The sequence below is a fragment of the Epinephelus moara genome, chromosome 11 (genome assembly GCF_006386435.1).
Source record: "Epinephelus moara isolate mb chromosome 11, YSFRI_EMoa_1.0, whole genome shotgun sequence".
NCBI lineage: Eukaryota > Metazoa > Chordata > Actinopteri > Perciformes > Serranidae > Epinephelus > Epinephelus moara.
Genome location: NC_065516.1, coordinates 23185690 through 23198971, shown reverse-complemented (window position 1 = coordinate 23198971; position 13282 = coordinate 23185690). Strand labels below are relative to the sequence as shown.

At 42.9% G+C, this 13282-nt stretch overlaps 1 protein-coding gene across 1 annotated transcript; it reads left to right on the top strand.

Moving 5' to 3' along the window:
- Positions 1-4692: 4692 nt before the first annotated feature.
- Positions 4693-12393, top strand: pi15a (peptidase inhibitor 15a). Its single transcript, XM_050057033.1, has 6 exons — positions 4693-4874; positions 5023-5343; positions 6316-6434; positions 8358-8490; positions 8574-8689; positions 10588-12393. Exons 2-6 carry the CDS (start codon positions 5074-5076, stop codon positions 10721-10723), a joined length of 774 nt encoding a protein of 257 aa, XP_049912990.1. The 5' UTR covers positions 4693-4874; positions 5023-5073; the 3' UTR covers positions 10724-12393.
- The last annotated feature ends 889 nt before the right edge of the window (positions 12394-13282 follow it).

The window sequence follows — 13282 nt, the reverse complement described above, 5'->3', positions numbered from 1 at the left end:
GTGTGAATGGTTACCATGTGGCACCATGTACGGTAGCCACAGCCACCAGTGTGTGAATGTGACATGTAGTGTAAAAAGTGCTTTGATTGGTCGTAGGACTAGAAAAGCACTATACAAGTGCAGTCCATTTACTTTGAGGCCAATTTGACATAGAGGCCAAATTGTGTAACAACAAATAGGTCCAGGTCTGTCACATGATGCCATGGGGCCCAAAAAGACTAACCCAAAGACATACACTGGGAAAGAGATATCTGTAAATCAATGGATACATTTTTTGAGCATCACAAGTCCTGCAAAATGACTCGTTTCACTATCGGGATTTGAACCATCCAGTCTGATAACATTTCTAAAGTCCTGAAGTGAGCAGGACGATAAACAGGAAGTTAGCTGCTCAGTCGGTGAAAGCCTCCAGTGTGCTTGCTCTATGGGCCCAACAATGTGGAAGATCTGGGTTACAGCCAAAATACATGGCATAAGGACGCGGCGTGTCACGTAGGCGGAGCGGAATGAGGGTTTCTACCTGCTACACTGACTCCATCTCTGTAGCATTTGCTTGCTGCCAGCTTCACTGTGTGTGTTGACTTTGCAAAGTGGTAATGCAGTTGGTTATGGAGGGTTTGGATGCATATAGACTACATTAACTGGTACTGAATTAATTACCTGGATCATTTTAACTACAGGATGCATTGATTTGAAATGTTAAAACACACTCATTGCTCTGCTGCTTTGCATTTCCTTTGGTCCAATGAGTTATTCATTTTTGTCATTTTTAAACAGATTGTTCTCGTTGTTTTACAGTTCTATGTAGGTTTTACCTGTGGGAGGGCCAAGGGGCCATGAGCAGACAGTTGAGCAGCATGGTGCCCGTGCAGGCAAGTGTGGCTTTTGTGTTCAGTGGAGCAGCTTCAGCTCATTGTAATGGTTGCAGTGTGCTGCAGGCATGCTGCGGCTGATGTGTCGCACTGCGCCCATGTCCCATGTATATTTGCTGTTATTTCATACCCAGCAAGTCAAACTATTTTGGCTTCATGTACTACTGAGCAACTTTTATAGGAATGAATGGGGCCCCGCCATGTATCCATTTCTCGCCATAGATGCATAATTATAACTAGATACTGGATGCCAAGATGGCGTCTATTCAGTTCCATTAAATTGCCGTCCTGGGGCATACATGAAATTTTGGATTTAATTCAGGTTTAGTTCAAGATGTCCTGTCAGTTTTTCGAGGTGTCCTGTCAACAGTTTATACAACATCTTTTTTGTAATGGTGGTGAATGGGAAAGATGCTTTTTGGGCCACAGAGTATTTTTTTTCGCTGTAATGCTGCGAGTGGCCACTAGGGAAAAATTAGAAGCGGAGCTCAGGCTCCCTCAGGCAGATCCATCCCTCGCTCCTCCACAGCTCCACCCTCCAAAAATGTGCATGTCTGGTTGCAAAAATCCTAGATGGTGACGGCCGTAATGCCTAACTCGAGGCTTCAAAACAGTCGTCCACAAACCAATGGGTCACGTCACAGTGGCTACGTCCATTATGTTTACAGTCTATGAAGCAGAGCTGAGTTACATATTTTTCAAAAAGACAAGAGTGGTGTTAATCGTCTCATCTACCTCTTAGCAACAAAGCAATTAGCTGAAAAGTTGAGCTTTTCCCTTTAACAAATTTATAATGACACAGAATAAATGCAAATCAAAACATACAAACCACTATGACCACCCTGTGAACAACTTAATCTGCTTGTGAACAACTTAAATTTGGTCTTTCATCTCACATTAGACGCCTTTATTTTTTTTCATCCATCCATTCACATGCTGCTGATCTCTTAGTGACTTTCCCATGCGCCGTGGATTCTGCCAGCGCAGTAACAATAGCCTTTGGGTGGAGTGCACAGCTGAGCTGGAGTCTACAGCATGTGCTTTGATTGCTGGAATAGTGGACAGAGCGAAGAGCCATCCTGAGGAGATTTTGTTTCTTATTGAATAGTCCAGGTCAGTACGCTATCCTCCAGACCTGGGTCAAAAAACTGTCCAATAACACTTATCTGCTTTGCATGAAAAACAGATGATTGGTTGTTTTGTCTTGGATTTACTGCACAAATGCACATGATGCTCCATACGAGCCAAAACCATGGAAATTCTATTTACTCAGAATCTTATAGTTTTGAATTCCTCTGCCTTGATTGGATGCATCTAGAATCATAATCACTGCAACACTTGTTGAGTCTGTCTATTGTCCATATGCTATTCCTCTTTCCTGCTTTCCCTCTTGCTCACCACTGCACCTCATTCTCTCTGCTGTACTGGCATCAACACTGGGCTTTGAGAGGCCTCCGGAGAGGGGGGAACGCACGGGGGAAACTTGGAACAATATATTGTAGGTAAATAAATGTTCTGTCTGAAAAAGAATGCCTTTCCAAAACAGACCCAAGGCCACTCACAGCAGCATGTGCCCCAAATAATGCCCTAATTACTCTGATAATATGATAATAATGCTTCGACCTCTTCGAAGTCACTGGGTTCACTGTGCAAACAAGTACCAGCACTCTGAGACTGAGGGAATATCATCTGGGGCCTTGAGGAGACTGCACGTGAAGAAACTGTGTGTGTGTGTGTTTGTGTCGGGGAGAGGGAGCGAGGGAGCGAAGGAGCGAAGGAGCGAGGGAGAGAGACACATACAGTGGAAGTACAGTATTCTATTAAATCCTGATTTTCCACAATGAAACTAAACTTCTGACTCCATTGTTAAGTCTTGGATCAGAAGCCTCAGGCCAAATAAACATAAAGATAGTGTGAAATGCTGTGAAACAGGTGTATGTTAAGCTAATCTGATAATACGGACAATAATATGGCTATAAAGCACGGGGATAGGATCTCAGCGCCGTGTCGATCTGAATCTTTGGCCGGCGGGCCATGTTGGCTGGAGAGTGGCCTGACTATTGATACCAGATGAGAGGATGAGTCAAAATACTGAGCAGATGTGATGCTGCATAGTCATAACAGGAAAAAAAGACAGCAAAATCACATCACATCTCAAAATATACTTAAATTGTTAAATAAATCTGTTGCTTGAGTCTAGTTCTGTGGAAATAGATTAAAAATATTATTTGAAAAAGCACTTTTTTGTTTAAAAAAGATGCCCCGTAGTAGCTCCGTTCAACTCGTATCTTACACGGCAAGAATTCAGAGTTCACTCAGAGGTAGCTGATGGTCTATTTGAGTTTGGAATTAATGCTGAAGACTTATGCTTTCTCATTGTGCACCACCTTTTCCTCTCTGGCTGCCCACAAAGGTGTCTCCTGTGTTATTTTAGCTGAGAGTAAATAAGGTCAACATCACATCTCCAATCCTCACGGGTGCAATACCTTTAAATATTTGACGTTTGTCCTTAAAATTCAAGTCAGGACCTTCTGCTTAGTGTCTTGGCATTCAGCACAGCCCTGGATCAGGTATAGGAAGTCAAAATATTCAGCTAATCTGTCATGATTTATCTAACTCTGACAACTTTCCATCCCAGTGGAACCGTCAGTCTGTTGAGGAAGAGCAGCAGCGGAGAGTAGGAGCTCAAATGTATGGATGGAGTGAAACGGAGGAGAAAATCTTCGCCGTGCACCGCTCTTGAGTGATATATCCCTTTCACCAATTCCAGCACCTGAGAAGTCCATCACTTCCAAGAAGGTTTTTTTGGGAAAGCACCAGTTGTCGGCAACTAGAGAGGAGGAGGGAAAGAGCAAGAGAGAAGCAGAAGAAAAAAGGGGGGGAGGAAAATTGTTCCTGCGTCACGTTTCTTTAATTTGTTCACCAGCTGCCAATGAAAATGATGACCTGCAGAGGGATTTTTTCCCCTCTTGGCTCTGCATCTGCACTGGCAAACCACACAGCTGGAGCTACGCACTGAACAAGTGTAATCTTTATAGTATAATGAATACGACAAAGAAGACTGATAGGACACATGGACTCGGCTTTCACACTGATTTGACTCATAAAACTGCTGGCTTCCTCCCACCCATGAGTTTATGTGGATGTCCTGATCAGTGACCAGGGGAGCTTTGGGAAGTGAATGTTAGGAGCTTCAATCAATCAAGTTAATACAGTCAATATTGTGAGAATATTGTGAGCTAGTGAGAGGCATGGGTGTAGGTTTCGTTTCAACACTGGGGGTGACCCATGTGAAACTGGGGTTGGGGTCTTCCATCAGAAAATTTTGAGCTCAAACACTTTTTTTATGCATGTATTTGTGCATTTTCTGCATCAGTTGATGATGGAAATGTCTTTAACTTCAACAAAATAAAAGTCCTTTGCTACTTACTTCTACATATTGAGGGGGACGTGTCCCCTGCGTCCCCCTTGAAATCTACGCCCATGGATTGAGGGTTCATATTGCAAGATAAGAATTAAAATATTAACATAAATTATAAGCATATTAACAACATACTTCACACCAACAACATCCATGATAAAGACCTGCTTTTAAGAACCCAAACGAAGTCATTAGTAGTCATTTAATATGCTCTATCAACCTTCATGTACTTCATTAATTAAATGCTCTCCCACATCCTGCAGCTGCGCAAATGTTACGCAGATGTCATGATGAAACTGACCAACATCTGCCAGGAACGAGTTCGGGAAAACCAAACTGTGTTTCAGGTGACAAGGAGGGGCTGCGCGTCTACCTCCGAGGCAGGCGCACTTCCTGCATCGTCCACTGCCATAGCCTATATAAACCCCCAAAGACGGACTTCTCCTGAAGCACTCACAAAGTTTGCAAAGCGCAAAAACTGCTCACTTGCAGCCCTCCCTCTCTCTCCAATCCATTACTGAGGCGTTGGAGGTGACACAGCCTTGGCAACGCAGGCACAAGGCACCGCTGCGCAAGAAAAGGTAAGACCAAAGACTGTGTGGAGGAATGTCAGCAGTATTTCTGTCCCGTATTGGACGTTTGACGCTTGGTTTATACATGTCTGAACTGTAATGCGCCTCATTTGCGCGCACCAAGACAGCACTTTAATTTCGTCTTCTTTCTTTTCAGATCACTCCAAGACGCGGGATATTTCGTCTGCAGTTACCTAAAAAAGCAAACATGAAAAGTCAATTATTTGCCGTAGACTTGATACTTCTGTGCATATCTTGCGGAGCAAGTGCATTGGCCACGACTATTCCTGCTGTCTCCTTGCCAGCCGCCAATTTCACCAATCTTGGCGCAGCGCACAGCTATGGAACAGACACCACGGCTACTTCTAAAACCAGGAGGAAGCGTTATATTAGTCAGAACGACATGCTGGCCATTCTTGACTACCATAACAAAGTAAGAGGGAAGGTGTTTCCACCGGCGTCCAATATGGAATACATGGTAAGTGAAACCTTTCATTCATATTTGATTCATTTTTATCTATTTGCGTAATAATCCTGGAGCCATGTACTGTATGCCTCCTTAATGTTTTATGTTCATATGCATGTTCTGCTAGTGGCCAAACTGCATGCAACAAGTAAAATAATTTGTCATAGGAAGTGATGGAGAATCTGATTTAATAGCTGTGGTTTTGTGAGGAAGTAAAGTGACAGATGTCTTGAAGTTTGTTGGCAGCTTCAGCTGTTGAGCAGATTGCACTGCAGGAGACCACCAAAGTAGTCACTTCTGAGGGAACAGGGGTCATGTATGGTGCCATTAGCCCACGAGCAGTGTTATTTGGAGAGAGCAGCAGTGGTCACTTCATGGCAAAGTGGGAAAAATTTTGAATCAGACTTTTAATTTCATCTATATGTTATTTTTTCAGCTATAAATAAAATGGTGTGAAGCAGTATAAGGCTCATTTTATTTTGAAAGGGTATTCCAGCAGCTCTCTGGGCCAAAAATAGCAACTGAGCTGACACATTTCCATTTTTAAAATCTCCATCCTCCATTGTTGCACTGGTAAAGGTGCAATGAGGGCGTCTATTGACAAAACTACTGTAGAATGATGTAATCGGAGAAAGTCTCTCCTCAGTGCTCTAGACACAATCCATTCCCAGTGACACCGTACAGGAGTGTGGCTGTTGACAAGTGTGGATAGATATCTGGTATTCCTAACTTCAAGCTGTCCAAGTCCCTGTCTATTCAGTGAAAGAGTTACATTAGACACTGGGCAACAAACTTTCTCCGCTTACGTAACTGATTTGATGGATGACTTCTGCGTCTCGCCATGGCAACACCTGTAACAGTGCTATGAACCCAAGCGCGGACTCTTATCTCACATCTCACTGCTGAATGAAGATCTAGTGTTGATATTTTCCGTCAGTTATGTAATGGGTTTCCAAGTTCCCACCTGTGTCCCTGTGTGTTTAGGTGTGGGACGACACCCTGGCTAAGACGGCCGAGGACTGGGCTCATGCCTGCCTGTGGGAGCACGGGCCACCTCACCTCCTCAGGTTCCTGGGTCAGAACCTCTCCGTCAGGACAGGACGGTGAGTGACCTTTGACTCCCCTCCCCCTCCCTGACATCTGCTGCTCCTCTCGGGGATTACTCTCGCTCTCTCTCTGTCTCTCAGCAGTCATGGTCGTTGCCTCGCTGCCCCCTTCTTCTTTTCTCCTAAAGCTTTTTGCACTGTGACCCGGTGACTGCTTGAGGAATGCTCCTGTGACCCTTCAGATAAACAAAAGTTGTGTTTGCAGCCATGACCCCTGAGGACAAAGGCGCATCCCTTTAGTGGGTCTTGACTTTCCATTTGGAAACACAGGGCACCTTCACGTCTTCCTACAACTTTTAGATTTTACTGAGGAGCAACATGAGACTCAAGGGAATACAGCTTATTCTGACTGTTTCTTGTGACTCGCAGAGAGAGTTCTACAGTAAAGTTATTTCCCAAAAACGTAATAGATCTAAGTAGCATTACCATTCTGTTGACTTGCAGAAAACAATCCAAAAATTATACTTGAGGTTTTTTTTAGTAAGAAATAATGTTAATAATTAAACTTGATAAACGTTTCCCTTAATGGGAGATCATGTGCCGGGGTTCAGATCTTTGATAATTATTATTATCTGATTTTTCAGAGGACCTGGGCCATGATGAAACCAAATCATTCAAGTTGCCTTTAAACTCTGAATTAAACAAGTGCAGAAAGCATTATAAACACGCTTCGTTTCTATTTATTTACAATCAGGGTCATGGCGGCATGGAGCCATTTGGCTTTGTCAGACCAATGTACCTCTTAACACAGAAATGGATTGAACTCTACGCTTCATTGTACTGCAGTAGGGCTGGGTATTGTTACTCGATATGTTAAAGGTATTGACCAAAATAACCCAGTACCAAGTAGTGTCAAAACATCTCAAGTCAAACAATACCTGCATTCAATCATTTTTGTGCCGGGGGTCTGATCCTAGACCATGCCGGCTCCCTGCTGGATCAGCAAACTTTCTGTTGCTGCCATCTCCAGGCAACTTCAATGTGCCTAGTTAGCACGAGCTAACTGAGGAGCAGTGGCTAATATCCAATACCGAGCCATTAAATGGCCCCAACAAAATCACACTGACACCAGCATGGCTCAACTCTGTTATTAAACCCCTTAAAAAACGTTACGTGACATTAGCTATGTGATGCTAACAGTTAGCCCTGTCATTGTGTGTGCACAGCCACACGGACTCCCTCAACTCTCCCCGGCACAGAGGTCATACTTCTGCAGCAGTAGCTACAGTCCATATGGTCTGTGGTGATGTCAAGCCCAGTAGAGTTGGCAGTTCAGCATGCCAAGATGGCACTAAAACATTTGAAAGTATGGCTATACTACACGCCACTCCATAGGAGTATCGAATGAAATACTCGACTGTGTGTATCAATTCAAGGGTACTAGTATCATAATCTTTAAATGATAATCAGCCCTACACCAAAGAACATGTTTGAATACCGTACAAATCAACCTGGTAGTTGTGAAAACAATTATGAGAATTCAATCATTGTTAAGCGTTAAAAAATGCTGCCGTTCAGCTTCAAACTGAAGCTCTAGCACTTCTACAACATGTCCTTTTTGACTTTGGCCAGTTTGTGAATGTGGTTTTGATATTGCAGACAGTGCATATTGTGTTTCAGAACCTCAGGTCGCTTCATTGTTACTGTGGTCACAGTGGTTTGAAATATGTAGTAGATGTACTAAACACCACCACCAACAACAATTACAACCATTCATGGTAACTTGCAGTCGGTGATGGCCCGGTCCACAATGTGACAACATTTTAGATCTTCCCACTACCTGACCTGCATGTAATGAAACACCAAAAATTGCTCTGAAGCAAGAATCACAGATCCAAGTCTGTGTCTTCAAGTTTGTTGTGTTCTGAATAATGACATGTACAGTGTAGTTTACTGAGCACGTCTGTTTTCTGTTTGCAGCTATCGATCCATTCTCCAGCTGGTGAAGCCATGGTATGATGAGGTCAAAGACTACTCCTTTCCATACCCTCGTGACTGCAACCCTCGATGCCCTCTCAGATGCTATGGACCCATGTGCACCCACTACACACAGGTACACTGATAAAACCAGTATAACATAATATGAATCGGTGTAACAGTGGCATTAACGGGCTGCTGATCTGTCTTATTTTATAGATGGTGTGGGCAACATCCAACAAAGTGGGCTGTGCTGTTCACACGTGCCATAACATGAACGTATGGGGCTCAGTGTGGAAACGGGCAACGTATTTAGTTTGCAACTACTCACCCAAGTAAGTATACTGTACTGTAATGCCAACGAACCTGTTAACCTAATGACGATAGGGTGACGACAGGCTTAATCCTGACACAGACGGCTCTGTTCTGTGCTGAGTTGTGAAATGCCACCCATGGTGTTGGGGAGATTCAAGTAACCTCGATACAAGCCTGTGAAGCGGTACCACATTACCAAAGCCACGACACAGAAGAGAAATTCTCAAACAAATTCCAAGAATCAAAGCCCGTTTGGACTTGTGACTGACTTGTGACCCAGGTTCTTTAATCCCACTGGTTTGGGACATATGTAAGAGTAACACGCTCAGGACACTGATGACCTATTTTAGCTACTTGGTATTTTAAACATGGCTTCTCTTCTGTGAGTCTTGGATCAGGCTTCCTGCTCTGCAGAGGTCACTGTGTGTCAAAAACTGGAGGCTGCTTTAACATCAGCTGGCATCTTGAATCTGGATGGTGTCAAGATTGCATTTAGCTGTTTTCCATTTACACAAGCTGTCACTGATACACATGCTTCTTTCTTATTTGCTCACAAAGTACGGATTTTTATGTCATCTGAAAGTTTGTTCATTTCTGGAGCTTTCAGTCATATCACATGATCTTCCTCACCAGATAGATGTGCAGCCCAGTTTGTCATGAAATTATAGATGTTCAATTTTCCATTTTTTTCAGAGCGCTGTACAGGCTTTTGGGTAAACTTAATTTTTAGATGAATACCATGTCATATGAGTGAGAACACCAGAATAGCCACTAAATGGACATTAAGATTAGATTGTTTTGAACATCATTATTTGCCTCTTTGAAACAATATATTGTATATGGCAGCAGCCATATCTCTTCTGGATATGGCTGCTGCCATCTTGTGCTGGTGACATCACAAGCTAGGCAGTAGTGATCTCGATAGTACAGAGTTCCCGATCCAACCAATTGTAAGCAGCACCACTGATCAAGAGCACACCGCTTGGCACACATGACGTTTAACCCCTTTTTTTATAGCATCAAATAACTAATTAAAACAGAGCATAACCTGAGCACAGCGTAAAAAGAACTACCTAAAATAACAGAAACCACCTTTGGTAAAATTTATTTGACATGTACTTTGATTTTTTTAGTTTAGCCCATGCCCTGTTCGCTAATATGGAGGGGGCGAGGTTTATGAGCAAAACTGCAGCCAGCCAGCAGGGGGCGATAGAGGTGTTTTGGCTACTTTAAGAGAGTCATTACCCCGTTGTCTTATTTTGTGCTTATCTGCACTCGACACCAAGTCCCAAGCTCCGAGGATGGCTGAAGTGCCTGCTTCACCATAATTTGTAGAGTGCCCTCACCTGTGACCCACATATTGCGTGAACACCTTGAGCACTGCGAGGGGACCACCCTGTGACAGGTAGCAGGTCTTGCTGAAGTGCGAGACACAAGAGGCAGCCAGAACTTTACCACACGCTTGACACACCCATATGCACGCCAGCCCTCTTGGTTCTAGCCAACTAAGACATCAGGTCCGGCATACATTCCCCGAACGTAGGGTCTGGAGATCAGGCAGAACACCCTAACCCTCCAAGTCCAACTCTAGATCCAGAGTCGGGTAACCATGGTTAATTACGCCGTGGGTGGGCGCTCGAGACAGCCACCCGAGTTTAAATAAGCTGTCACGTTGTCCATCTTAATTATACAGTTTATGTTTGAAACTGATAATAAACAGTTTCCCTGGTTTGTTCTTTATGATAAGTATATTGACAATCCATATTTATTCATTCATCATCGTTTACCCTCCATTTTAGGTGTTTTTAGACAGAAATCATTTACTGATTTAAGTTCAAATCTTATGAAAAAAAAAGGAATGAACTTCTCCAGTCATCCCTGACTCCATTGACACTGTCTGTATATTCCTGTCTTTCAGGGGCAACTGGATTGGAGAGGCTCCCTACAAAGTAGGCGTGCCTTGCTCCGCCTGCCCTCCCAGCTACGGGGGCTCCTGCAGCAACAACATGTGCTTCCCCGCTCTCAAGACAAACTACCTGCACTGGTTCAAATAAACACAGGTTTCCTCTCGACATAAGCTGACAACCGACAGTACCACAGAGACACTATTTTAATCCCGTAAGGATTTGCACAACAGTCGTGGACCACACTATTTTGTATATATGGGCTTATTTAAAGACACAAACACACATTTGAAGGCAGCAGAAGATTTTTGATGACTTGTAAATAAACTGTAAATTAATTTGTTACATTTGAATTGATGAAATATAATTTATGTGTAGGATGGGTCCTTAAACACAGTCGATACTGTATGTGGTGCTGCATGTTTCACTCGTTACCACTGACAATGTGGTAATTAAGGACACAACAAGATCATGGCTGCTCATACCTGCTCACTTTGGTGCTACGGGCATCACACCTTCATGTTGTGTGCTCTGCCTTCACAGGAATGTTGTGATATAAAGATCAAAGCTCTTGACCTCAGAGGGTAAAACCTACACAGGCGGTGTCAGCTTGGTGATGTAGCTGCTGTAGGTACAACACACCTCAGACTCAAACTCTATTGCAATTTCCATTTGTGACAAAAGTACTCTTACTGTAAGGTCTTTTTTGAAGGCCTGATGGTGGCTTAGATCAGTGGTTCCCAAGTGTTCCAGCCAGGGGGTCCAGATTCGTTCTTAGTGATTAGTTCAAGGTCCTCACAGTTTCATATATTCAGCGTCATACTTGCATTTGGCCATGTTGTTAAGCTAGTTTGCTGGCTCTGTCAAGTAGCTGTCCATAAGTCACTCACTCTACAGCAGGAAACGGCACTTCAAAATAAAAGCTCTGTGCCGGAAATTCACTGTACCTAAAAATAAAACGTGTATTAGTCCATTCAGAATGGACCTGTGACCCACTTTTGGACCCCAAACCACCAGTTGGGAACCACTGGACACCTCTGTTGTGTCAATAGCCCTGCTTGTTTCAACATTCACACAGTGCATCTGCAGTTTTTACCTGCACTGATTAGGTTTTGTTTCATTACAGAATTCATGCTTTCACAGGTTATTTATGCAGAACAGAGCACATATGACCCACACATCTGTTTTATAATCACATTTGTATATTACACACCAATATATTGATATATTGGACAAATCCATTGTTTATATTTTGTTATGATCACTGATGTAGTTTGTGGCGTTAGGCACTCAAGTGCACCTTAATTTTGTTCTAAATTTCAAAAAATACCAGGAAATTGTTATTATTTGTACATGTAGATAATCATTATACCTTGACTATCCTTAAAACAAGTATACTGTAAGTTATTCATTTTTATATGGGAAAAAATATTTAATTGATACTCATTTTTTTTATTGTTTTTGTAAAAGGACTGTAAATATATCTGAACGATTAAAAAGTACTGAATATGGTTCATTTGCATGTCAACTTTTATGATGTTGAAGGAAATTTACTATAAAGAAACTTGGTACATTTCTATGAACTAAGCACTAGCATAATATTGGCAACACTTTTGACTTTGGCAAGTGTGTCAGTATTTCCCTACAAATTGGGGCAGTTCAGCAGTGTAATGGAGACATGAAAAAAATGTTGCCGTTGACGCAGACCTTAGTGGGAAATAATGCATTACAGAATAGGAACATTTTCCGCACTGACTGTATTTAAATGAACATTCACAACAAGCTATTTATGCAATGAACTGGGCTTTTTTTTTGTATTTGTAATAAAATGCTCTATTTTGAATGTGTCTTTTTTTTTTTTTTTGCACAGTTCAACCCGTGCCTTGCCCCTGGCTTAAACGGTATCATTGTCCATTGTCTGTGGCTGCATTTGTCTGAGCCCTTCCTCATGTCTGATACTGATTAGAGGTTCTGCCCACAGTACCAATGCGGCGCTTTGATTCTCAGCTTTCGCTTTCAATTAAAACGGTGCCATTGCAAAGTCCCACATCCTGCGTATCAAAGGCGGAGAGGGAGAAGAGAAAACACGCTGGGACTACATCTGAATCCTAATAAGAGAAGGTTGACTTTGGCCCCGTCCGTCCATGTCTACACAAATGAACAGACAGCTGATAGGGTTTCAGGGGACCCTCTTGTTTGAGTTTGTCCAATGAAACCATTGACCTCAGAGGGAGAGACAGGCAGCAGGGTGGAATGCTCGAAGAGGAAAGACGGAGAATGTGTGTCACTACCATGCATAGAGACTAAATCAAAATGTGGGCACGGAAAAAGACAGACAGGCTTAAAGAAGTTGACATTTTCTTGCTCTCCAGCTTTAAAATGTTATGCAGAGGACGATGGAGAAAGTAGAGAGTTGGTAAGAGGTAAGGACAAACATAGAGGGAGAGCCATAAATGTTCTGATGTGTTGGGCAGATGCTGCAGTCTTTGCTCTTTTCTCCAGCTGGGATTTCAGGATGTGGTTCTGGGCCAGCCTGCATCAAAGATATATGCATTTGATCAACAGATCATCAAGCAACAAATTAGCAAATGAGACTACCAACATCTGCGTTTCTTCAAGTGCAAACTGTGCTGCAGAAAACACCTTTACAGACGTTTGCTGCACTGCAACGCACTTTGGCAGGTTAGAAGACAACGCTATACATTTTCA